The sequence below is a fragment of the Balaenoptera physalus genome, assembly GCF_965194825.1.
Source record: "Balaenoptera physalus genome assembly, chromosome: 17".
Taxonomy (NCBI): domain Eukaryota; kingdom Metazoa; phylum Chordata; class Mammalia; order Artiodactyla; family Balaenopteridae; genus Balaenoptera; species Balaenoptera physalus.
In genome coordinates this window covers 479,539-505,063 of record NC_138895.1, presented here as the reverse complement: position 1 = coordinate 505,063, position 25,525 = coordinate 479,539, and the positions used below count along the sequence as shown (strand labels likewise).

At 40.5% G+C, this 25,525-nt stretch overlaps 1 protein-coding gene across 5 annotated transcripts in view; it reads right to left on the bottom strand.

Moving 5' to 3' along the window:
- The window catches only part of SPIDR (scaffold protein involved in DNA repair), a 359,526-nt gene that overhangs the window by 190,764 nt on the left and 143,237 nt on the right, over positions 1–25,525 (bottom strand). For 4 of the 5 annotated variants that reach the window (XM_082433911.1, XM_082433912.1, XM_082433913.1 and 1 more), the window contains one exon: positions 21,787–21,887. The exons of the other annotated variant lie outside the window; for it this stretch is intronic. In XM_082433911.1, coding sequence (XP_082290037.1) covers positions 21,787–21,887 — 101 coding nt within the window. The remainder of the gene's footprint in view (positions 1–21,786; positions 21,888–25,525) is intronic. 5 annotated transcript variants of the gene reach the window in all.

The following is a 25,525-nucleotide window of genomic DNA, read 5'->3' as shown; positions in this document are numbered from 1 at the left end:
CTGGAGAAAATGGTCTATATATTGATACTTTGCAAAGTAAAATACAGACTCTAACATGCTCACGGTAACATTTTTTTTTTTAATCAATATAATCTGCATGCTGCATTTAATATATACATTTTAAGCAACATAAGAAACAGTTTTCTATCATAAAGAAACAGTCTTGCACATACGGAAAACTCAGATCCATTACTTCACAAGGCATGTTTTCACTCCAAAACCTGAACCCTTTCAAACATCACAACAAAAGGAGTATGACCGGGTCCTCTCCACCTCATGCCCTGCTTTGATTGTCTACTTTGAGACGACGCAGCATGACTGGCCGGCTGCAAGTATTCTCACGATCGTGGACGTTCCAAGCTGAGGATTTCTGTGGATTGATGGGAGTTAGGGCTCTAGATTTAAATGGGTGGAATTCGATCTGGATTCAATCACTGGCTCTCTTATTAATTAAGTTGGCCAAGTTACACAGCATTTCAACACCTCATTTTTCTCATGTGTAAACTGGGGATCAAGCCACCTGCCTCGATTAACATTTTTAAGAATTAAATAAGATAAAGTTGAGAGTGTGCATAGCCTATAACCTGGAAATCCCAGCTATGTACCCAGGAACTCTGTCACATGCATCAGGAGATCTAGACAAGGCTGCACATTTCAGTGTTGTTTGTAAGAGGAGGAAACCCAGCATCAGTCCATAGCCAATGGGTAAACTGTGGTGGGTTCATGGAAGAGACACTCTACAGAAGCTTATGTGAATGGACCCGATCTGTATCTATCAGCTTGGAGAGACCTCAAATACAAGAGGGGTAAACAGATATGTACAGCCTAACACCCATAATGTTATTTTTCTTAAACACAAAGACCAATAAAATATTGTTACAGATACATACGTCATACAAGTACATAAATACGGACTAGCAGGACACACAGAAAACTCGCTGTAACTGTTGAATCACGCGAGAAAGAGGAGCGTGACACAGCAAGGGAACCCAGGGGATTTCAGACTTATCTGCCGTATTGTTTGTTATAAAAATATGTGAAGCAAAAATGACAAAAGATTAATATGTGTTATTAATTCTAGGTAGTAAATACACTTTTTTTAAATTACTCTCTGCTTTTTAGTTAAAAAAATAAATGAATTAAATGAGATAAAACCTAAGTGTCAGGCACAGTGCCTTGCTAATAACAGACACCAATATGACTTTCATTACCACTTTAGCTAACTGGTTAACAGTGAGTATAAAAATTAACATTTAAACAGTACCAGCGCCTTAGTTATATAGTTTAATTTCGTTTCCATTTCTTTCTCCCTTTCACTTTTCTCTACTCATTTTCCCCTGGACCCCAAGTTTTCCATGCCCTCCTCTCTCTGAGTGCCACCAGCAAGTGTTCATGTATGAAGCAAGGTCATGGCATCTCCCCAGAGCACTATCTGGAACTATGATTTTTAAGTATGTGTCTATCGTGAGACTGTTTCTTAAGGTAAGAAGGAAACAGAAGGGGGAAGGATGTGACCAAGCACATCCTAAGCTGTGCTGGCTAAGCTGCGCTGGTCACTACGGGGAGTAAAAACACACTTTAAAGAACGGCACTGCCTAGGAAGCGAAGACTGAGTCTGCTCTGCCACGACAGGTGACTTTTTAATAAAAAGTAGCTCACCCTCACCTGGTGAACAGGAAAAGAAGTCAGGATATGTGGGGGTCACTGCAGTGAACACACCGTTTTTCCTGGGCAGGGCAGCAATGCAGTGGGCGGAGTTAAGTTCACTGGCAGCAAAGGGAAAAGCCCTAGTGTTAGGGACTGCACTAGCCACAGGCAAATTTCTGGACATATTTTAGGAATTTTTAAAACTTTTACCTGTACTCAGGGGTTACCCCCAACACTATCCCCTGCCACCGGCAGCAGCCGCTGTCCAGAGCCCCATGGCCCGTGCTCTCCAGCACCCACTGTCCTGCCAGAGTTCAAGCAGCCAGTGGTGCCCGGGCAGCACCGTTCTCCCTTCCGGTAACCAATCACTGTCATGTGCGGCTGATGACAAAGCGATGTAGGTTTTCAGTGGTCTGCCCCCAACCCTACAGTCCACACAGACGCTGACAGATCTTACAAAAGGCAAGACACTACAGAAACACATAAATAGTATTGCAGCAGAAATACCTATATATCTATGATGAGTCACACTGCTGCTGACTGCAGTTTCTTTGAAGATTTTTATGAGAACTCCTGACAATATCTAATAACTATGAACCCTGATTTGACCATCAACACAGCATGCTTGGTGACCAAACAGGTCTGGGAGTGCTACCTTGGATGCACACAGGGCTGCGAACAGCACTTCTCCACCAAGCACCGTGAAGTCCCTCCCACAGGACGTGCTCCCACACAGGCCTGAGGAGAAGCCAGTGGTCTGCCTTCCCTGCAGAAAGTAAGCAGCGTCATCTCCTCCTCTTCCTCTGAGGGAGAAAGAGCCTGGGACAACCCAAGACAAGTTATGCGTTCAGTGCAAGCTTTCAATCTGAGCACAAGAGATACTGGTTTTACAAACGAAGAAGACTGTTTTGCAGTTAGACGGATGAAACATAAAAGGCCATTCTGTGACAGTGGGGCAACATTTTCCATAAATGCTGTGAGACTCAGTCAAAGTTTCATGTTGTCAAGGAAGTGTCTCCTGAATCTCAGCCAGAGGCAACTATTCCTTCCCTCTGAAATCCTCAAATACCTTATCTACACTTACAAGTATCCTCCTTTTTAAACGGAGATAGTATCAGGAATAGTCAAGAACACTGCAAACACTGAGAGAGAGAGCACAGAAAGCCTACAGTGCAGGGCCTGCTCTGTCACCCATACAAAATAATGGCTGCCACTGTCATCAGTCACTGTCACAATATCAACTTTTCAAGGCATTTTCAAATCTATTATGGTACTTGATCCACAATAACCCTATGAAATAGGTAAGGAAGATATTAATCTCCCTTTTTGACAAATAAGAAAACTGAACAAGTTAGTTGCTCATATGACTTTCTTAAGGTTAGAGAGGATTACTGGCAGATTTTATGCTCACAACTGAGTATTCTCACAAGTCCTATACTTGCAGTGTCTCGAGGGTAAATGGCAGTTAAAGACAGGAAACTGAGGATGCTTTTTTTCTCTATTTTATTATGCTAAAACATCGGACTTGTTTAAATGTTAAAAAAAAAAAAAAAGAAAAGAAAAAGCACACCAGGTTGAGAAATGGACTCAAGTGAGGCTTATCGCTGGTTGGGCACAGTCAGGATTTCAACACTGAAAAGGAAGAGTATAATTTGACAGAAACCAAACGCTGAGGAAGAAGTGCCCCAAAGACCAAATGGAAAGCACAGATATCAACACAGCACCAAAGTGGTTAAGACACAGGAACAGACGATTCACAGAGGAAATACACCACAGGATCTAGTAATTTCTATCCATACATATGCCGAGCAGATGAAACACTCTGTAGTCAAAATGGCAAATAGTGAACTTAAAGGCTAACATTTGATGAATGAATGCATGAATGAGTGGGTGATTTATTTTATCAGCAAACTACTCTAAAAAATAAGTCTTTGATTTTAAATGAGCAAGAGGCCACAAAAGAATCGAGCAAGTAATATAAGAACAAAATATACTTTTGATTCCTGGCTTAAATGACTTATTTGAAATATACAGGTGGCTAGGGTCCATTTATATGCATGTTAATTCCAATCCTCCTCAGTGGGTTATGTTGATGAATTAATATATATTGTGAGGAAAGCATTCACGAATACTTATACAAAAAATACTATACAAGAAATTAACAAAAACTATAAAAGAAAGTACCAGGTGAAGCAAGTTAGTACGGGCGGAGAAATACTGAAATCATCCTCCTATAGAGACAGAAACATCTGTAATTTTTTATCATGAAATACTTTTCATAATATAATTGTTGCACTAACTTTAAGTTGTTCCACTTAATTATGCAAATGATGACCACAGAGTAATTTGGGATCTTCCCTGTATTATTCCTCTCTTTATCTTCATAGATATTCTAACAGGCTAATCCATAAAGTGTCTTGCTTTAAAATATATGCCCTACTATTCTCTGAAACTGGTACGTTTTCTCTTCTTCAGGCCAAATCATCAACAGGTGCCCACCATTACTTTTTTCCTCAGTCCTCACCCATCATGTACACACACACACACACACACACACAAACACACAGATTGGGGTAGGAGGGCAAGACAGCATAGCAAGGGTCAGGGATGGAGATCAGGGGAGTTTAAAGTTCACCTGCTTCCTGTGCAGACAGAGGAGCAGGGAGGTGTGTGTGTGTGTGTGTGTGTGTGTGTGTGTGTGTGTGTGTGTGTGTGTGTGTGTGTGTGTGTGTGTGTGTGTGTGTGTGTGTGTGTGTGTGTGTGTGTGTGTGTGTGTGTCTGTGTCTGTGTTAGGGGCGAGGGACAGGGGATAACAGTGGTGTCATGATATCAGTGTTGGATTTATTAAGGCTGAGATACCTCTTAGTTACTACAACAGCCTGGCCCTAACTGACCTCCGCAGTCTGGTACCTGACTACTCTGCCCTAACCCAAGGCCCTCCAGAGTGGCCCTGTGTACACGTAAATTTAACGACAGCCACCTCTGTTCTTGAATCCTTCAGGCGCCAACCACTGAGTAATCCAGACAACTGTCCACTGTTTAGAAACACCTTTGTTACCAGTTACTTCTCACTGCTCTACCTTCAAATTCCACAGCTCTACTCAAGTATCTTTAAATTGTTTCTATACCCATACTTCAAGAAAGCATTTCATCACCGTCTCCCAGGTGAATTCTCTAACCACAATTCCCCTTTTCCATTCAGCAGGGTTTATCACTCTCCTTTATGTCATCACTGTACGACTGTACCAAGATTTTAACACATAAAATGAATAATTTGGTCTATTAAACCATGAACTCTGTGCTGTACTTGGATAAATACCAACAAAATATATATGAGCTGAATGAACTCGAATAATACAAACTGATGTAAAGAATTTTGGGGACTATTTTTCTGTTCTTGATTTCACTGCCAACCAAGATGGTTTTGACCTACCTCCCTCACCTCAATTGGTTTTGATATTTACCCAAAGGATGCAAAATAAACTGTAATTCAAGTGATGCTCCAAAAAGAAAAATAAACAATACAGTCCAAAATCAAATCCAAATGATGTTTTTTCTATTCACTGTATTGTACCACTGGTTTTTTTTCATTACTATGCACTGAAAGTTGAATTGTACTTATTTGTACACAATTATACTATCTTTTCTTTTGAAAGGTTACAACTATGCTTAATTTTACCAATGATCCCAAACACCCAGCAATATTATGTGCCTGTGAGTATTCAATTAGTGACTCTCTAATTAACTGCATTATTATATTATTATTAATGCTTGGTACATCAAAATTTTAGTTTCTGAGTAAATGTTGTAAGCTGCCATGAGATTCATTTCACAGATAATTTCACAATAAAATTCATAAAGCTCTAAGCAGGAGGTCTAGATTATAATACCTAAAAACTAAATTCTGAAGAAATTTACATCTTTACCCTGTAAAAGCACTCTTTGTTTAAAATTTATGCTCCCCCATAAAATTTTAAGTCATCTGGCAATGATGAACAGACACATTTCTTAACCACAACTGCTTACTGAACTGTAAACAATTGTGCTTTCACTTCTTGATTCTACATTTTTTTTTTTTGGCCTTTTCACCCAGTTTAAAATATTCTCTGCCAAAAGCCACAATAATTCTAAGCATGAAACAGAAATCCGAAACCCAACTCTTAAAAAAAAAAAAAGACGAGACAACACTAACCAGGAGACTGTAACGTTCATCACAGTCCCCAGCAATGAGAACAAGCAGCACTTAGCAGAGCACGCCAGCCACCTGGGATCACCGTGTCGCAGTGCTATCACCAGGCCTGCCACCATGACTTGTTCTGCAGGGGTAGCCTGTATTGTTCCGCAGAGGGTGAATGGGCAATAGAAGGTCCCATTTTTTAGGAAATCCAAGTAAGGAAAAAGCATACAAAGGCTCCAGGAAGGCAATAGATCCCTAAGCAAAGTTCATACAAAACCAGAGAAGAGGGAGTACTCTGGACCGAATGTTTGTGCCCCCCCTAAATCCATATGTTGAACCCCTAACCCCACAGTGTGGCTGTGTTTGGAGATGGAGCCTCCAAGAAAGTAATTAAGGCTGAATGAGGTCACCAGGGTGGGGCCGTGACCTGACAGGATTCGCGAGTATCCTCAGAAGAAGAGACACCAAGAGACCCCTATACCTCTCTGCCGAGCACAGAGGAAAGGCCATGCGAGCACACATCCAGAGGGCTGCTGCCTAGGAGCCAGGAAGAGGGTTCTCACTAGACACTCACCACGGCAGCACCTCACTCTTGAACTTCCAGCCTCTAGAACTGTGAGAAAATAAATGTCCGTTGTTTAAGCCCCACATCTATGGTCATTTGTTATGGCAGCCCAAGCCGAGTAAGACAGATTTTGGTACCATGAAGTGGGATGCTGCCATAATAAATACCTGAAAATGTGGAAGCAGCTTTGTAACTGGGTAATGGGCAGAGGCTGGAGGAGTCTGGGGGTGCTTGCTAGAAATATGGATGTTAAAGGTGATTCTGGTGAGGTATCAAACGGAAATGAGGAACAAGTTATTGGATACTGAAGGAAAGGTGATTGCTATGGACTGAATGTTTATGTCCTCCCCCAAATCTATATATTGAGACCCTAATCCCTAATTTGACTGTGTTTGGAGGTGGGGCCGTTTGGAGATAATTAGGCCAAGAAGGTGGTGCCCTCATGAATGGGGTTAGTGCCCTTATAAGAAGAGACACAAGAGAGAGGATCTCTCTGTTAGCATGTGAGGACACAGCAGAAGGCAGCCGTCTACAAATTAGGAAGAGGCTCTCACCAGGAACCAAATCAACTGGTACCTTGGATTTGGACTTCCCAGCCTCCAGAACTATTAGAAATAAATGTCTGCTGTTTAAGTCACCCAGTCGATGGTATTTTTACTACAGCAGCCCAAACTAAGACAGCAATTTTTATTATAAAACGGCAAAGAGCTTGGCTGAATTTTTCTAGTGTTGTATGGATGATGAAACACGTGAGTCGTGAGATCAGACAGTTGTAAGAGATTTCTAAGCAAATGTTAAAGGTACGGCCCGAGCCCTCCTGACTTCTTACAGTAAAATGCAAGAGAAAACAGACGGACTGAAGAAGGAATTGTTCTGCAAAACGGAAGATCTGTAAAATTCTCAGCCTGTCCATATTGCAAAAAAATGAAAAAGCATGTTTGGAAGAGGATGCCAAAGGTGTAGCTAAACTACCACTCAATAAAGAGATTATGTGATTATAGGAGCAGAAGCACTGCCAGTCTGAACTGAAGGAGACACAGACCAGAGGAAGTGAAGGAAGGCTGTTAGACTTCCCACAGGGCAAAAGAACCAACCATTCTGCTAATGTGCATAGTCCTTCAGACAAGGGAAGGATGACCCTAAAGGCAATCCAGAGATCATAAGGGCTGGCACTCTCGCCACAGGCCCGGGGCAGGGCTGATACGTTCTCCTGGGTTTCAAAGGGTAGGGCTGCCTCTAGGGTTTGGGCGGGCGAGGCCGCCCCTCCCTACCTCGGGGTGGTGCCGCTGCAGAGAGCCTTGGGTGAGGCCCAAGAGAGCTGGGGCGACACTGCCCTCCAGTGGACCTGGAGGCCAGAGCATGGAACCAAAGAGCATTGTCTTTGAGCCTTAAAATCTACTAGAACTTCCCTTGGTAGTTTTTGGACTTGCTTGGGACATATCACCCCTTTCTTCCTTCCTGTTTCTTCTTTTTGGAACGGGATTGTCTACCCTGTACCTGACCCAGCATTGTATTTGGAAGCACATAACTTGTCGGCTTTCACAGGCTCACAGTTGTTGAGGAATTTTGCCTCAGGACGAATCAGACCTCGAGTCTCACCCATATCTGATTTAGATGATATTTAGATGAAACTTTGGACTGTACAGTTGATGCTGGAATGAGTAAGACTTTGGGGGCTGTTGGGGTAGAATGAATGTACTTTGAATGTGAGAGGACATGAATTATGGAAGGCCAAGGGCAGAATGTTATAGACTGAATGTTTTCGGCCCTCAAAATTCGTATGCTGAAGCCCCCCCCAACCCCCCAGTGTACCTATAGTTAGAGATGGGGCCTCTAAGGAAGAAACTAAAGTTAAATGAGGTCATAAGGACAGGGGCACTGATTCCATAGAATTAGTGTCCCTATGAGAAGAGAAACCAAAGAGCTGGATTTCTCTCTCTTCCTCTCTCTCTCTCTATGCATGAGCGCACAGCCAGATGGCAGCTGCCGACAAGCCAGAAAGAGAGCCCTCACCAGAACTAGATCATACAGGTACCCTGATCTCAGAAATCCAGCCTCTAGACCTGTAACCAATAATGTCTGCTGTTTAAGCCGCCCAGTCTGTGGTACTTTGTTATGGCTGCCCAAGCTGAGACAGGGGCTTATAACACGTTAAATTTCCCAAGGTGTAAATGTAAAATAGCTAACTAGTGGGAAGCAGCCGCATAGCACAGGGAGATCAGCTGGGTGCTTTGTGACCACCTAGAGGGGTGGGATAGGGAGGGTGGGAGGGAGACACAAGAGGGAGGGGATATGGGGATATATGTATATGTATAGCTGATTCACTTTGCTATACAGCAGAAACTAACACACCACTGTAAAGCAATTATACCCCAATAAAGATGCAAATAAATAAATAAATAAATAAATAAATAAATAAAGTTCCCGGTGCTATTCAGAGAAAGAAAAAAAAATTTTTTTTCCAAGGTGTGGTGTGTATGGGACCACCTAGTGTGCAAACTGACCCCTTCCACTCTGAGTACAGACTAAGAAAGGTCTTCTTTATTAAAAAACTTCCATATTTAAAAAAAGACTTCCAGTACTTATTTCATAGTACTGCAGGTAATATTTTTGGCTCAGAAAACAGGATTAAAATGGTGTCCAAAAATCACACTGAAAACAACTTTTAAAAGGTCATATGGGACTTCCCTGGTGGCGCAGTGGTTAAGAATCTGCCTGCCAATGCAGGGGACACGAGTTCAATCCCTGGTCCGGGAAGATCCCACATGCCGCGGAGCAACTAAGCCCGTGCGCCACAACTACTGAACCTGCGCTCTAGAGCTTGAGAACCACAGCTACTGAAGCCCACGTTCCCTAGAACCTGCATACTGCAGCTACTGAGCCCACGTGCCACAACTACTGACGCCTCCGCGCCTAGAGCCCGTGCTCTGCAACAAAAGAAGCCACCACAATGAGAAGCATGTGCGCCACAATGAAGAGTGGCCCCCGCTCGCCGCAACTAAAGAAAGCCCACACGCAGCGACGAGGACCCAACGCAGCCAAAAAAACCCCAAAAGTACCTTAAAATGGTCATATGGCTGTTAAATATCCCTATTTTTATAAATTTAACACCAGCTGAAAAGTAAATAAACGTGATGAGAAAAATTTTAGGAACCCGATTACAAAACAACAAATTACTAATGGCGGATTGTTAGTAGACTCCTCTAGAATTTAGAACTCATACCCACCCTCCTCTCAGCAATCCTGAAGAAGGGCAGAATTGCATGTGCATCTGTAGAGAAGAGCATACCCACCGCCAGGCCAACACAGTGTAAATCTTGTAGCAAAAAGGACTGAAGATACACTTACCGATGTGCTGATAGAATCCAGGGTGTCCCTACTGCCATGTTATTCTTATTTATCTATCTATCTATCTATTTATATTTTGGCTGTGTTGGGTCTTTCTATCTATCTATTTATTTATTTATATTTTGGCTGTGTTGAGTCTTAGTTGCTGCGCGCTGGCTTTCTCTAGTTGAGGTGAACAGGGGCTACTCTTCGTTGGCGACGCGCGGGCTTCTCATTGTGGTGGCTTCTCTTGGTGTGGAGCACGGGCTCTAGGCGCACAGGCTTCAGCAGCTTTGGCAGGCGGGCTCAGTAGTTGTGGCGCACGGGCTCTAGAGCGCAGGCTCAGTAGTTGTGGCGCACGGGCTTAGTTGCTTCGTGGCATGTGGGATCTTCCTGGACCAGGGCTTGAACCCGTGACCCCTGCCTTGGCAGGCGGATTCTTAACCACTGCACCACCAGGGGAGTCCTGCCGTGTTATTCTTGATACTTCCTCCACTATCAACCCTCAACCCCCTCTCACTCTCTAAGAACTATTAATAAAGGGTATTCTAGTGAAGAACTTCTAATTCATCAGTTAAGTCCATTTAAGTTAGGTCAAAATAGGCAAAATCTACAATTAGGCAGAGCAGTGCACATCCCAGTAGGAGTACAGTGAATGCACAACTACTAAAGAAAAGCAGGTATTCTGGTCTTGGGTGTTATCTCCTTCCAAGGACACTGTAACAAACACTAACAGGGAGGAGAGGGAAAAGAAGAGAGATTAACTTAAGGATTAAAATGAGATGATATCATAAAAGTTATCATCTCTCAAAGGGCGTGCAGGGAGAGACCAGAGAGTGCAATCACAAGTGAAACACTCAGGGACCCTGAGGGGGAAGCACTCTGAGAATGACTTTACACGGGAACACTGGACAGGGCCAGGTAAAAGAGCAACACAGAATCCCAAAGTAGAAATCACCTAAGGGTTGACAAAGTCAAATCTTCTCAGTAAAGAAACAGGCACAGATCAAGTGACCTGCATGGGCCTTCACTTCCAGCAGAGCTGGGACCATTTCTGCACTCTGGTGTCACATGGAATTTTAAAATTTACCACTGACACCATTTATTTACTTCATAAACACATCCTGAGTCACCAGGCATGGCTCAGGTTGCTAGGTCAGCCCTACACTTCCTTGTAGCACTTTGCAGAGTTAGGATTTACCTATACTTTATATAATTACAATAGGATACCAGAAGTATAACTACAAACAAAGAAAAGTATGCTAGGCCTAGCGGTCAGGTATATGTCATGAAAGACACAGGTGATACAGGAAGGAGGTATGTAGTGCTGTGACGGGTGCAAGGTGGCACAGCAAGGGCTCGGGCTGTGAGAGGTCACCAGTCAGGTAGGCTGGGACCCTGACCAAGAATGCTCACCAGGGACTTTAACGGTGATGGAGATTTACTCTGACACAAGAGGCAGTCAATGGAAATTTTTTAAAGCAGACAAGTGATATCAGATTTGCCTCTTAGGGTGATGACCCCGATAGTCTGAAAATGAGGAAAGGGCAGAGGCAGGGAGACCAGATGGAGACTGACACAGTAATCCAGGCCCAAGGGAACAGGGGCCTGAACTAGTGGTTGATGGGATCAATGGAGAGACTGACTTGAGAGACAGTTCTAAGGTAGAATCACTAGCATCTAGGGACTGGACGGATTGAAAAAATGTACAAGAAAGCCCAATTGAAGACGGTGCCGTTCATGGGCCAGGGCAGGCAGGTGCTGGGGCACGCGGAGTCCGCTGGGTCTGCAGGACGCTTAGGTGCAGGCGGTGCTGAGGCTGGGCCAGGAAAGGCCACAGGACAGACTTACCAGACCGCCTAGCAGTCGTGGGGGAGGTGGCATGGAGACCCCAGATTACCCAGGAAGGGGACACAGGACGAGAAGAGGGCCAAGACAGAAGTCTGAGGAACACCTGTTGACGCTAAGCACAAAGTAGGAGTCAACAGAGAACCAAGAAGGAAAATGAACATGGGAGGAGGCAAAGCACGAGGGAGACTGTCCTTGAAGAAAGGGCAGCCAGCTGTGTGCCGGCTGCGTGAAGACAGCGATTAGGAACGAGCGCTTCTGCACACTGGTGGAAACGGAGCAGCGTCACGCTGGATGGAAGGGGTGTGCTGAAGGCGACGCCTCTTTTAAATCACTATCAGAATACAAATGCAGTTTCCAATACTTCATAAGGCATTTTAATAATCCAAGGATTTATTTATTCTGTTTGCAGGCTGGAAAGTTTTCTCTTTTGTAACAAAAAACTTTAGCACAGAGCCTCTTCAGGAAGATAAGCAGCCACCCACTCTTGGACCACCTTCCTGCAGCAAGACTCGCGCCTCCTGGCTCGCTGGAGCGGCCGCCCGGTCTGCCCACACTCTCCCCCACCATCTTCCCTCACAGACAACCAAAGTCAAGTCTGGGCTTGCACTTGCAAGCAGGCTCCTTCAGGCACCAGCGTCCCAAGTGGAAATTATAACCCCTTTGAAAGTAAAAATGAGCTGAAGGAGTGTGGAAAACTAGACTGGTGAAAAGGTTAAGATGACACACACAAGATTTCACAGCACGGACAAAGGCCAGTGCGATACTGCACTAGGCTGGAGGATAAAAATGACAACTGCTTGAGCGAGCCAAAGCAAAGCCTGCCTTGCCAATATCAACACTTTTCTAAAGGTCAAAACCAGAATTTTGAACATATAGATAATTTCCGTCATTAATGAGGTCCCACTTTAAGTCTGTGAATGAATTTTTATTCATTGAACCATATGCGGAATTCAACGGGAACCGTGTTTTACCCACTATATAATTCATTTAGAATGGGCTAACAGTGCAGTCTTATTTTTGGATCATTTACAACAGAAAACAGAAATGAAGATTCTTTAAAAGCTCAGATCTATCAGAAAACAATCTGTAGAATTACTATTTTTCTTTTCATGTAGAAAGAAATGGAGAAAGCACAGATTAAATAAATTTAGAGGGAACCTGAAAGCATCATTTAATTCTGCTGTATCACCAAACCTCATTTTATATATTTTTAGACAGAAAAACTCATAAGAATTAAAAATGGATGTGGCAGAAGCAGCCAAGGGGTGACAGATACGTTAGCTGGAGAGTTGAGTTTGGTATTAGTATCCCTTCCTCTGTTCCTCAGGTCCCATCATTATTTTTAACATAATTATGAAATAACTTGATATTATGAAAGTCACATATGAATTCTTTATTCTTCTGTTAACTTATACTTAGAATGATCACTGGAAATTATAGTCATTTGGGACATGAAATCACATCTCTAACAGTGGGCAAACTAGTATCATAGTTTGTTTCCTGACATAAATAACTCAAGAGTATTAATGTGAATTCCTCCTGCCCATGACCACAAAGAACAATATTAAATACCACTGCTGTACCGAAATGTGGGTCTGGATATAAAAAAAGGGGGGGGAAATAAAGCGTAGACCCTAATTGGCTTTCTGGTTTTCCTGGTCAGAGGGGAGCTGGAGACAATCCAGAGGCAGCTCCCTTGACCCAGAGGAAAGGGGAAGTTAAAGAACAGGAACTGCACGGAACCTCTCCAGCAACCTGGGGCTGACCCACACTGAGTAGGTCACAAGCAGTGTCCCTTCACGTGAAGCAAAGGGTGGTTAAGTAAGGTAGATCAAGGAGGTTAAGAAAACATTTTAAATGAGTTTTCTAAGACTCTGAACTAAAAAACTACAACCCGCTTCATGTCATTCTCATTTCATAAATCTAAACAAACATGCATTGTTTTTAAACTCGTCATATTATGTCAAAAATCCCACGTCCCTTACATACACTACCAAATGTAAAACAGATAGCTAGTGGGAAGCAGGCGCATAGCACAGGGAGATCAGCTCGGTGCTCTGTGACCACCTAGAGGGGTGGGATAGGGAGGGTGGGAGGGAGGGAGACGCAAGAGGGAAGAGATATGGGGATATATGTATATGTATAACTGATTCACTTTGTTATAAAGCAGAAACTAACACACCATTGTAAAGCAATTATACTCCAATAAAAATGTTAGAAAAAAAAATCCCATGTCCCCACAGAAACTACAGATTTAAAAGGCATAAAATATTGACAAAAATCAGCCAAATTAAATGAACAGCTAACCACATGCTTCACGTCCTAGCTTTAAACACTCAACATTAGAAGACTTAGACTAAATCATATGTCTTTTTAACAATTATTTTTCAAGTAATTGAGGGATCTTAGTTTACCAACTAACTTGCTTTGGTAGAAATAATCAGCCTAACATTTCCTAACCCAAGACACTCTTTAATTATGAGAAAATACTGCATCAAAGAAATTAAGAAATTAGGTAATTAATAAGGAGACACACACATTTCTCCACAAAATTCTTGGCTCTTCTTGCTCCACTACTGTCACTGTACAGAAAATGCTGGCCCTGCTGTTCCTGCTTCCTCTCTTGACCACTCAAGTGGGGAGTCTGGAACATGACCCCATTTCAGGGGGCTCCATGGCCTCAGAGGAGCCCCTGAAAAGCAGTGAGAAAGAGGCAGGGGCCAGATTTCTGGCTTCGAATTCCCAACAAGTCCGAGTGAGCCCCACTCCACGGGTGCCACTACTCTGGAGGTTAGAAGCTTCCTGTGTGTCAGGGGCACAGCAATGCCCACGTAAGGTTCATGCAGGGAGAGAAGGGCCCCAGGAGCAATGCCTAGGGAACCCGCTGTGGCCTTGGAGACGGAAACCAAGCCTCTGAGTGCTCACAGCTAACCATGCTCGAGCGCAAGGGCCAACTAACACTCTGCCTTGTGAAAACTGTCTCACTGGAAAAATCAGCCTCGTTATTGAACTTTTCACATCCTGACACAAAGGTATAAATTTTACTACTTCTTGAGGAAAAGTCAGGGTGGAACTCTCTACCATTTCACATTTTCCTCCCTTCTCTAATTGTGAAAATAATACATTTGATTTTAACAAATTTCTTCTTTTATAAGAGGAACATTTTTTTAAAACCCTGTCCCAACACCTTTTCCAATGATAACCTTTGTTAACAGTTTTCTACAATTTATTTTATAGTATTTACTAAGACTTCCAAACTATTATATAATGTGAAGAAAATCTAGGGATACTTGCTTTACCAGTACTTGTTAAGGTATATATCTATGTTTTCTATATTATCTTCTTTGTGATATATTTCAACACAAAATAATAATAATTTAAGAAAAGCAAATATTCACATGGTAAAGGTTCTTCAAATAAAAAATCTGTTGCATCCTAGATTTTCCAAAGCTTTAAATTGTACTTTTCTATTTCTCTGCTTGAATAAAATGTATACCAAATAGACTGCTCTCTATTGAATTTCAATAATAACCTTTTAAAAAAAAAACCTTTCAATTGTAATGATTTTGTTCAAGTGGAAAAATATTTAAAATATGGGCTATTCAGGTCAATAAGTACATGAAAAGATACTTGACATCATTAATCATTACAGAAATGCAAATCAAAACCACAATGGGCTATCACTCCACACCTGTCAGAATGGCTATCATCAAGAAGATAGATAAATGCTGGTTAGGATGTGGAGAAAAAGGAACCCTTGTGCACTGTTGGTGGGAATGTAAACTGGTGCAGCCACTGTGGAAAACAGTATGGAGGATCCTCAAAAAATTAAAACTAGAACTACCATATGATCCAGCAATTCCAGTTCTGGGAACACATCAGAAAGAAATGAAAACACAATGTCAAAGAGATAGCTGCACCCCTATGTTCACTGCTGCATTGTTGACAATAGCCAAGATATGGAAATAACCAAAGTGTCTATCAATGGATGAATGGATAAAGAAAGTGTGAGACAGATATACATATATATTTATATACTACATATATATAAAATATCCTAGTGTGTATACATCACACACACACACACACACACACACACACACACACTGGAATGTTATTATTCAGGCATAAAAGAGAAGGAAGTTCTGCCATTTCCAACAATATGGATTGACCCTGAAGTCATTATGCTAAGTCAGAGAAAGACAGATACAGTATGACCTCACTTATATGAGATCTCACTTTAATCTAAAGAAACACACATACAAAAACAAAAAAACCAACAAACCAAACTGATAGAAAAAGAGATCAGATTTTCGGTCACTAGAGGCAGGGTTGGGAGAAGGGGCAATTGGAGGAAGGTGGTCAAAAGGCACAAACTTCCAGTTCTAAGATAGATAAGTACTAGGGATGTGCTGTACAGCACGGTGACTAAGTTAATGCTGCTGTGTGGTATGTACAGAAGTTGTTAATAGATCCTGAGAGTTCTCATCACAGGGGAAAAAGTCTATTTTTTCTGTCTCTTTTCGTTTGTATGTATATGAGACGATGGATATTAATTAAGCTTGTGATGATACATATATGTGTATCAAATCATTATGCTTTACACCTTGCACTTATAGTGATTATATCTCAATAAAACTGAAAAAAATCTCTCAATAAAACTGAAAAAAGTTGTATCTCCATAAAACTGAAAAAAGATAGAAACAAGAAAAATATGGGCTATTCAAAATCTCAGTTAAATTATAATTTTTCTTGCAAAAATTAATAAGTGACAAAACCATTGTTCCATAACTCTTTAGCCGCATTTCTTTGATATTCTGCCCTGGAAACTAGACAGAGACTGGAGGCATCCACTGTAAATGTGAAGCTCTCCTCCGCGGCCTGTCCAGCAGAGCGCCCCTCCCACAATGCCTCACAGATCCTGCACTGTGCCAACCTGTACCTATGTTTTTCCTTGGCTTACCATCTATCTCACTCAACACAATGCAAGTTCCATGAGTGTAGTGGCATGGTGTACATTGTCTGGGACACAGCAGACTCTCAATAAACACCTGTGGAAGGAATAAACGAAGGACGAACTGTCCAGTTCCTTGCCTGTGCCTCTCTCTTGCCACCATCCCATCTCCACCACCAGATTCTAAGCACCAGAAAATTAGCAGTGAGGGAGAATAACATTTATTTCATATAACTAAAATTAGCACAGAAATATGGGCACATAAAAAATGTCCCTCTGCACAAGTGACGTACATGACAATTTCACAGAAAAAGACACTGAAACTGCTTGGTTGCTTACCTTCTACAATACAACTTAAAGCAGAATCAGTGTTTTCTAATTAGCTAATTGAAGTGACCTTAAACACCCCCCCCCCAAAAAAAAGCCTTTTGTTTATCAAGAATAGGCAGTGAAAAACTTAACATTTAAAGAGTGAGGCCCTGTCTCCTGCCTCCAAATCAGCCTTCTTCACTTAACAAATAATCTCTGACTCTAGGGACTAGAAAATAAAATGTTTGGATACTTTTAGGATTTGGAAGACATAGTGCAGTTCCGCAGGATTGCTGTGAGAGCTGTGTGCACTCCTCACTCAGGGCCTGACAGGAGGCGCATTCAGTGGGAGCCATCACTTGTATTATCTACATCAGTCTAAACTCCAGTGTCTCACCTACTTGCATCATCTCTGAAAAACTTTCAAGTCTGGCATCCAGAAAGCCAAGGAGAAATTATAAACAGCAAATTCTCCCCTCCCCTGAATTTAGAGATTATTCTCTGGAGGAGAAAACAACAACAAATAAAAAGCAAACACCCCACAAAACAACAACAAAAGCTTTGGCAGTGGAGTGTGTAATAAACTGTGGCACTGGAAAACAATAAGGTAGTGAATGTAATTTTGAAAAAATCACGGTGGGAAAAATAAGGAAATAATTATTCTCTGGCAGATAGGCAGCCTTGTGTGAATTTACCGATATTTTAAGGAAACTCAGTATTTCATCTAGGTGAGCCCACAGGGGCTGTCTGCCAACTATATGGGACACCCAAGGGCTGGTTAGCAGTGCATGCGGACGCAAGATTTCCCATGTGGCTGTATCAGGATGCTGGTGAGCAATGCTGGCAAAAGGCACGGACAGAGGTATTTACAGTATTTTGTGGCCTACACTTTACAAAGTTTCAGCTGACCACGACTCAGTGGCAAAATGGTAAAAAAAAATTAAAATACTTTTAATCCAAAAGCTATTAAATGCTAATGCCAATGTGAATAACTAGGTTCATGCTTTGCTCTGATACCACCAATCTAAATTCGAGGTGACACACTTATTGCTTTTGAAACACATACACGTGCACAGAAACCTAAAGCACATCTGTCCTCACAGGCCAGAGCTCACACACACGCACTCAATGAGCACTGCCAACATGTTCAATGGCAGCAAGGTGAAGGACAAGGAAATCCAGAGAGAATTCTGCTTTGGATGACAGTAAATGCTACTGCACTTCATTGATTTCCCTCCTTTCTTATCCACCCCCTTCTTCTTTCTGAAGTTTAGAGGGAACTTCTACGAACAAAAATCTTGTGAAAAATAATTTATCTCAAACCCATCATTTTTTTTGTTTCACTTCTTCTTTCTTCTTTTTTTTCTCTTTACACTCTTCCTGAACAGTATAAGAAGTTCACTGTTTTTTTTCATCCAAGAATATCTGTAACTATTATTAGTCTTAAAAACATAGATATCAAACATATTGTGAAAATATTTGTTGCACTGTTACTAAACAGAGGTCAGACAAAGGAATCATTACACTCACATCTACAGAAGTCGGGCACAACACGGGCTCATGTCCTCAGTGCCTGGATCTGCCTTCCCAGCAATCTACCCAGAACAAGATGGGCCACGATCACGGGCCACCAAGGGAGACTGTTTGATATAAATCTGACTCTGCCACCTGCTAGCCAGAACACAGGACCCTGCCTGTCCAGATTCTCTCTGTCTCTAAAATAGGATCAGAGAACCTAACTGGAAGGTCTGCTGTGAGGATTAAATGAGATGATAAACATGTGAAATACTCTGAATATCACTTAATAGAAACTGGCCATTGCCATCCAGGTAAATGGCAAACTAGTGTTGGAAAACTGTTTCCCCTCAAATAGGAAGAAGAGAAATAAAATGGTTCCTGAAAAGAAATCTAGGAAATATTTTTCTCTTGTTTCTATAATCACAATTCTCTATTCCACAGCCATATTTTAAATTGCATATTTGCAAGGCATCACATTGGAATAAAATCCAATAGTGGCCTCCAAGCCCTGAGTGGTCTACCCTCTGCCTTCTCTTCACTGTGTCTCATCCAACACACCCATCTATATTGGCCTTCATGTGCAGTACACATGCTTCTCTCTGTTCTTTCAACAGCAAAGCTCAATCTCTCCTGAGTGTATTAAAAAACAACCACAACAAAAACCAAGAAAACAGGCACACATAAAAATTTACTCAAGTTTGAAGAACCTTGAGATGTATGTCTTTTATACTGAAATGTACTAGAAGGTACTAACAAGATGTATGTCTTGAGATGTACGTCTTTTATACTGAAATGTACTAGAAGGTACTAACAAGGTAAACAAAACTGATTATTAAATGGTATAAGTAAGAGTTATAAAACAGCCCAGAAAAGTAAGCTATCCATGAGGGAAGAAAAGAAGAGTTGAAATCCACAAACTAAAGGTGTTAAAAAAAATTTTTTCTTAAAGCCAGAAACATGTGTTAGAGATACTCACTGAAATATTTGATATTAATATGCAATGTCTTACAAAACTAGACAAGGACTTACTATGACACCCAGCAACTGCACCCTTGATCATTTATACCGGAAAATTAAACACCTATGTTCACTCAAAATCTTGTTCACAGCACCTTTATTTGTAAGGTCCAAATGTCCCTCCACAGGTGCACAAAGTGTGGTACATACATATCACAGAGTAAGAGGAACTAACTGCTGATATACACACAAACTTGGATAAATCTCAAGGGAATGGTGTTGAGTGAAAAAAGTCAATTCCCCAAAGGTTACATACCATATTATTTCATTTATGGAACATTTCTGCGATGACAATAGTATGGAAATGGTGAACACACTGGTGGTTGAAAGGCATTAGGTGGGAAGAGGTGGCTAAAAGGGAGCACGAGGGACCCTGATGATGAGTGTCCTGTATCTTGACTGTGGTAATAGGCACATGAATCTACCCAGGTGATAAAATTACATAAACAAAACACACACACACGAGTGCATATAAGCTGGTAAAGCCTGAATAAGGTTGGTGAATTGTATCTGGATCAATTCCTGGTTGTGCCAGCGTACTAGAGATAGGAAAAGAGTCATCCTTGGTGGAACGAGGTGAGGGGCACAAGAAGCCACTGTGTTATTTCTTAGAATGGCATTAGTTTAATGTGAATCTACAATTATCTCCAAATGAAAAGTTTTTTTAAAAAGGCAGAAAGATATGTTGAAGACATCCCCTCAAATATCTCAAGTTAGTAAGCGGGCTCCATGTCCCTCTCAACTGTGGAATAATTAAATAATACTCCTCAAATATAAGAAACTTGGGAAGAAAGGCCTCAGGCTAAATTATTACAATTACAGATTAATTTTGTAAACCATAATTTCTCATATCTGAGGGACATAAAGGTAGACTCAGTGAGATATACTATACTTAATATTCAGAACAAAAACCAAGATGTGGTTCGTAAATTACTACTAACTCCTAGATTTCTCAAACCCATCAGAAGGAAAAATCAAGCCCGACAAAGTCCCCTGGTCATTCAAAATTAACCAAAGCTCAATAACGCTCTTGAGTCTGAACGGAATAAGATGGGATTCTGACTGTGGTACGGTGCAAACCCAAAGGTACATCCACACACTAAGGGGAGGAGGAGTTGCTGCTCTTGGTTGCTTCTGAACTTCCAGATCTGGCAGCAGTGAAACCAACCTCAGAATGACAGTGCTTCTGTGTCTCCACAGTCTATCAAGTCCCAGGGCCATCCTAGAGCTGCACATCCTTCCCATGCAGTTTGATTTATTATTAGCACAGTTCATAAGGCAAGGGTCTACAGTTATACTCATTTTTGACAGGGAAATTAAGAGGATTGGAGAGTTTAATTACAGAGATATTTTAACAAATCCATCACTGAATTTCAGCTGTTTACTAAATTTTAGTTCTTGGGATTGGGGAGAGAGGGAGTTACCTCTACTTAATATTTGCAAGTTTTTCTCTCATTTATTCAGTTGCTACACACATACAGAAATGAGCAAAAACTTTTCTTATGTTGAAAGAAGAAAATTCTTCTGCCAGGCCACACAGGAAACAAAACACCAAATAGTGAAATGTTCTTCCTAATATATGTTTATAATGAGTTATATCAAAAGTAAAGAAAAAGACACAACTTACTACAAGACATCAAGGGGAGGATTCACAGATCTGAAAAATAAATTCATCTAAGAGACAAACAAAACCCAAATTCCTAAATACAGAGACTTCTAACAGAAAAATCTATTAGAGATGGTCGCATTCATATTTTCAAATTAATAGATTAATTTTTGACTCTGGTTTTTTGTTTTGTTTTGTTTTTGTCTTTTATTCATGGTATAATTAAATACCATGAATACCTTCTATTCCCAAATTAAAGAAGGGAAAACATAAGGAACATTCCAAATAAGCTATTTGGTGCCGATGAGCCAAACAAAAGGTCATCTTTTCCCTTTGGTCCAGGCACCCAGGCACACTAGTTTGTCTTGGTATTTTTCTAGTCCAGCCTCCAGAAGACACTCTCTCAGCTCTGTGCTTGACAATTTGGTTAAATCACTGTAATGTTGCAACGCATTAGAAGGGTCCTGCATCAATTTAGTGAGACTAGAATTTTGGTACATCACTGAGCTTAGTGTTGTTTATTAAATGTTTGTTTCAGGGGTGTGTGTGTGTGTGTGTGAGTGATATGTGTGAATGTCGTGTGTGTACTGGGAGATGCCGTAAGATGTACTGTTTACTGTGGGTCACAGTCACAAAAGTCTGAAAGCTACTGGGACAGAGCAAGAAAAAGGTGTAATATAGAACTGTCCCACTCAGATCTTTGGACACCTAGAGAAAAAGGTGTAAAAATAGTGATGATCAACTTCATATATTTTAATGTAAAAATACTTTTAACTGGCATTTTCTTTACTCACAGATGCCAGTGCAAGCCTTACCTGAAAGTGTCCTTTGGTAAGAAAGATACTGATGTCTCCACAAAGAAATGGCAGATCTCTCTCGATTCTGCAGTCCATTTAGTCTTTCTGCTAGCCCGCCTCTGTTCAACAAATTATAATGTATTAAGCTTAGTTAAAAGAAAAGCTTCAGAATAGTTGGTACATTTATATTTTATACCCTCCAATCAGGGACAAATAAAGCATTCAAATTTTAACTTGTTTGGCAATACATTCTCTTCCTAGAGGCCAAATCCTTCTAGGTTAGTAATCTCCTTTTTAAAGATTTCTCGGAAGATCAGTTTTCTGATTCTTAGAAATACAGGCTCCTCTGAGATCAGTAGGACTTCCTGACTATCCTTTCTTAGTTTACTTATTCCATAAATATGTCCTGATTACGTGTTTCCTGCTCTACCTAGCCAAGCACCAGGTGCCAAGGATACGAAGAAGGCAACAAGCCATGTCATGGCGGGCCTTACGATCTGATCAGCAGACGGGCAAACAGATAATTGTAAAATGGGTTCAGAGTTGTAGTCAAGAATAAAACCTGTACACTGTTGATAGGTAGAACACTCAAATAAGAGGATTTGGGTATGGGCTCATTACTTGGCCTACAGAGATAATTGAGTATTAATCATAAACATACAGCAAGGATACCAACATTATACAAAGAAGAAAACTTCCACGTATGACAGGAAGACAATTCATGACAAGGGACATACAGGCACTTCACAAGAGCCCTGACTTATCAATGACTAGACACATAGATAGATAGGTAGGTAGATAAATTATAAATTCATATAAACACACATTTTTTAAAATTCGTAAACTACCTATACTCAGAAAAGTCAGCAACTCCTAACACATCTGTGATCTTAAGAGAAATCAAGATCAGCTGTTAATCACCATTATGACTACATGTTATATAATTTACCAATGTATTATCTCATAAAATTATGTTCACTGATCATTTCACTACATTATCTTATTTTATTCTAATAATATCCCTTTGACGTAGAAAGAACAGGTATCAATACCCACCTCATACATTATAAAATCAGAGCTTAGAGAGAGGTTAAGAAAATTCTCCAATACTGTATAACTAGCCAGATGAGGAAACAGTTCTTGAAAACAGAAAGAACTGAGCACAGTGTATGGCATTTAGTAAATCTTCAAGAAATGTTAGTCACTGGTGTTACTGATTCTGTTAGATTTTTACTTGCACCCTATGTTCTTTCCACAATGACTGAAGGATCTTATTTTAAAACATATTATATATATTGTCACTACCAACTACTTTGTTTTCCTATAGGTAGCTGTTTTTCTACAGGCACTAATTATTTCTGAATACGTGTGTGTGCAAGCAGTATATATAACCGCAATTTAAAAAAAATTATCATAATCACATATATGCCAAAGAATCTCTACTTTATATATACGCAAGCCCTTCTTATCATTCTGTTTACATGAAGTAACTCATTTATACACCCCCTCTAAACAACACCACAAAAGGAGGTACTACTGTCATCTTTATTTTACAGATGATGAACAGAGACACTGAGTGTGCAGCACCGCAGAAGGTGAGACATCTGCTGAGGGCACAGCTGGATGCATGCCAGGCAGTCTGGCCCCAGAGATCACAAGCTTAGACTCATGATGTACCTACTGCCTCTTCAAGAATACTTACTACTAAATTCCCCAAAGTCTTAATTGCTTTGTTTTGGTGTTGTGTTAAATTGAATAGACAGAGACGTTTTCCTTTGTTTTATACCATATAAGACTCTGTATAGTATGTTTGTGAAAGACTGAACTAGAATAATGAAAGTTTGAAAAAAAAAAAGAATACTTACTACTTAAAGAACTAATCCTAACCCTGAACGAACTTTTTGGCCAATCCAATATAATAAACACAAGAAAAAAAGCAAAACACTGTGTTCTTTGCACAATGATTTAGATAATTATTTGCCAAATGTTGGTTTTCAATCTTATGAAATTTCTTCAGAGAGAAGAAAAAAAAAGACAAAATACAATCTGAAAGAAGTATATAGTTAATGCCAAGCCCTAGAATCTCACAAGTAAACTGCAGGAATTACAGGATGAAAGATAGAAAGCAAGAGTAAAAATGAATGCAGAACAGTTCTCCACAGGCGGGAGCATCTGAAACCGTAATAGAGAATCTGCATTTCCACCTTGGTTTTAGTCATAGGGTCACAGGATACCTCTGCTCCAAGAATTCCTGCAGGGAATTCTGAGCTGGTGCACCATACTTAGGAATGGAAACACCATGACCTCTAGTCAACAATCATAATTCTAGTAAAAAACCTCTCGTACACTAAAAAAAAAAAAGGTTCAAGAAGGCTCTGCTACAATACATGCAAATTAACTCTTTTTTTGTTTTCTTTTTCTATTCAATTTTATTGAGATATATTTGACAAATAAATCTGTAAGCATTTACAGCGTACACTGTGGAGACTGGATACATGTGTGCATGTTAAAGGACCCCCCCCATTTACTCAATTGACAGATCCACCTCCTCACATATTTATCTTTTCATTTTTCATGTAAACATTTAAATTCTACTCTCAGCAAATTTCAGTTGTACAGGCAGTGTTCTGAATAACCATCACCCCATGTTTACATTAGATCCTGCTAACTTATTCACTTTATGACTAAAAGTTTACACCCCTTTTGTATGAATATATTCCCAGAAGTGGGATTGCTGGATAGTATGGCAGATCTATTTTTAATTTTCTTAGGACCTCTGTACTGCTTTCCATAGTAGCTGTAGCAATTTACACTCCCACCAACAGCACACAAGGGTTCCCTTTTCTCTACATCCTGGTCAACACTTGTCATCTCTTGTCTTTTTAATGATACCCATTCTGACAGACGTGAGGTGGTATCTCAATGAGTTTTGACTTGCATTTCCGTGATTATTACTGATGTTGAACACCTTTTCATATACCTGTTGGTCACTTGGATGTCTTCTTTGGAAAAATGTCTATTCAGTTCTTCTGCTCATTTTTAAAATCAGACTTTGATATTTTTGCTATTGAGTTGTATGAGTTCATTATGTATTTTGGATATTAACCTCATCAGATATGATTTGCAGATATTTTCTTCCATTCTATAGGTTGTCTTTTTCATTTTGGCAACAGTTTCCTTTCCTGTGCAGAAGCCTTTTAGTTTGATGTAGTTCCATTTGTTTATTTTTGCTTTTGTTGCCTTTGCTTTTGGTGTTAAATCCCAAAAATTCATCACCAGGACCAAGGTGAAGGAGATTACCACCCATGTTTTCATCTAAGACTTTTATGTTTTCAGGTCTTCCATTAAAGTCTAATATATTTTGAGTTGTTTTTGTGTGTGGTGTAAGATAGGGGTCCAGTTTCACTCTTTTGCATGAGGCTGTACAATTTTCCCAACATTATTTATCAAAGCGACTATCATCTATCCATAGTATATTTGCACCTCCATTGTCGTAAGTTAATTGACCATATACGCACAGGTTTATTTCTGGACTCTCTATTATGTTCCATTGAAATACATGTGTTTTATACCAATACCATACTCTTTCGATTACTACTGCTTTGTAATATAGTTTGAAATCAGGAAGTGTGATTCCTCTAGCTTTGCTCTTCTTTCTCAAGACGGCTTTGGCTATTCGGGGTCTTTGTGGATCCACATACATTTTAGGATAGTTTGTTCTATATCCGTGAAAAATGCCATTGGAATTTTGATAGGG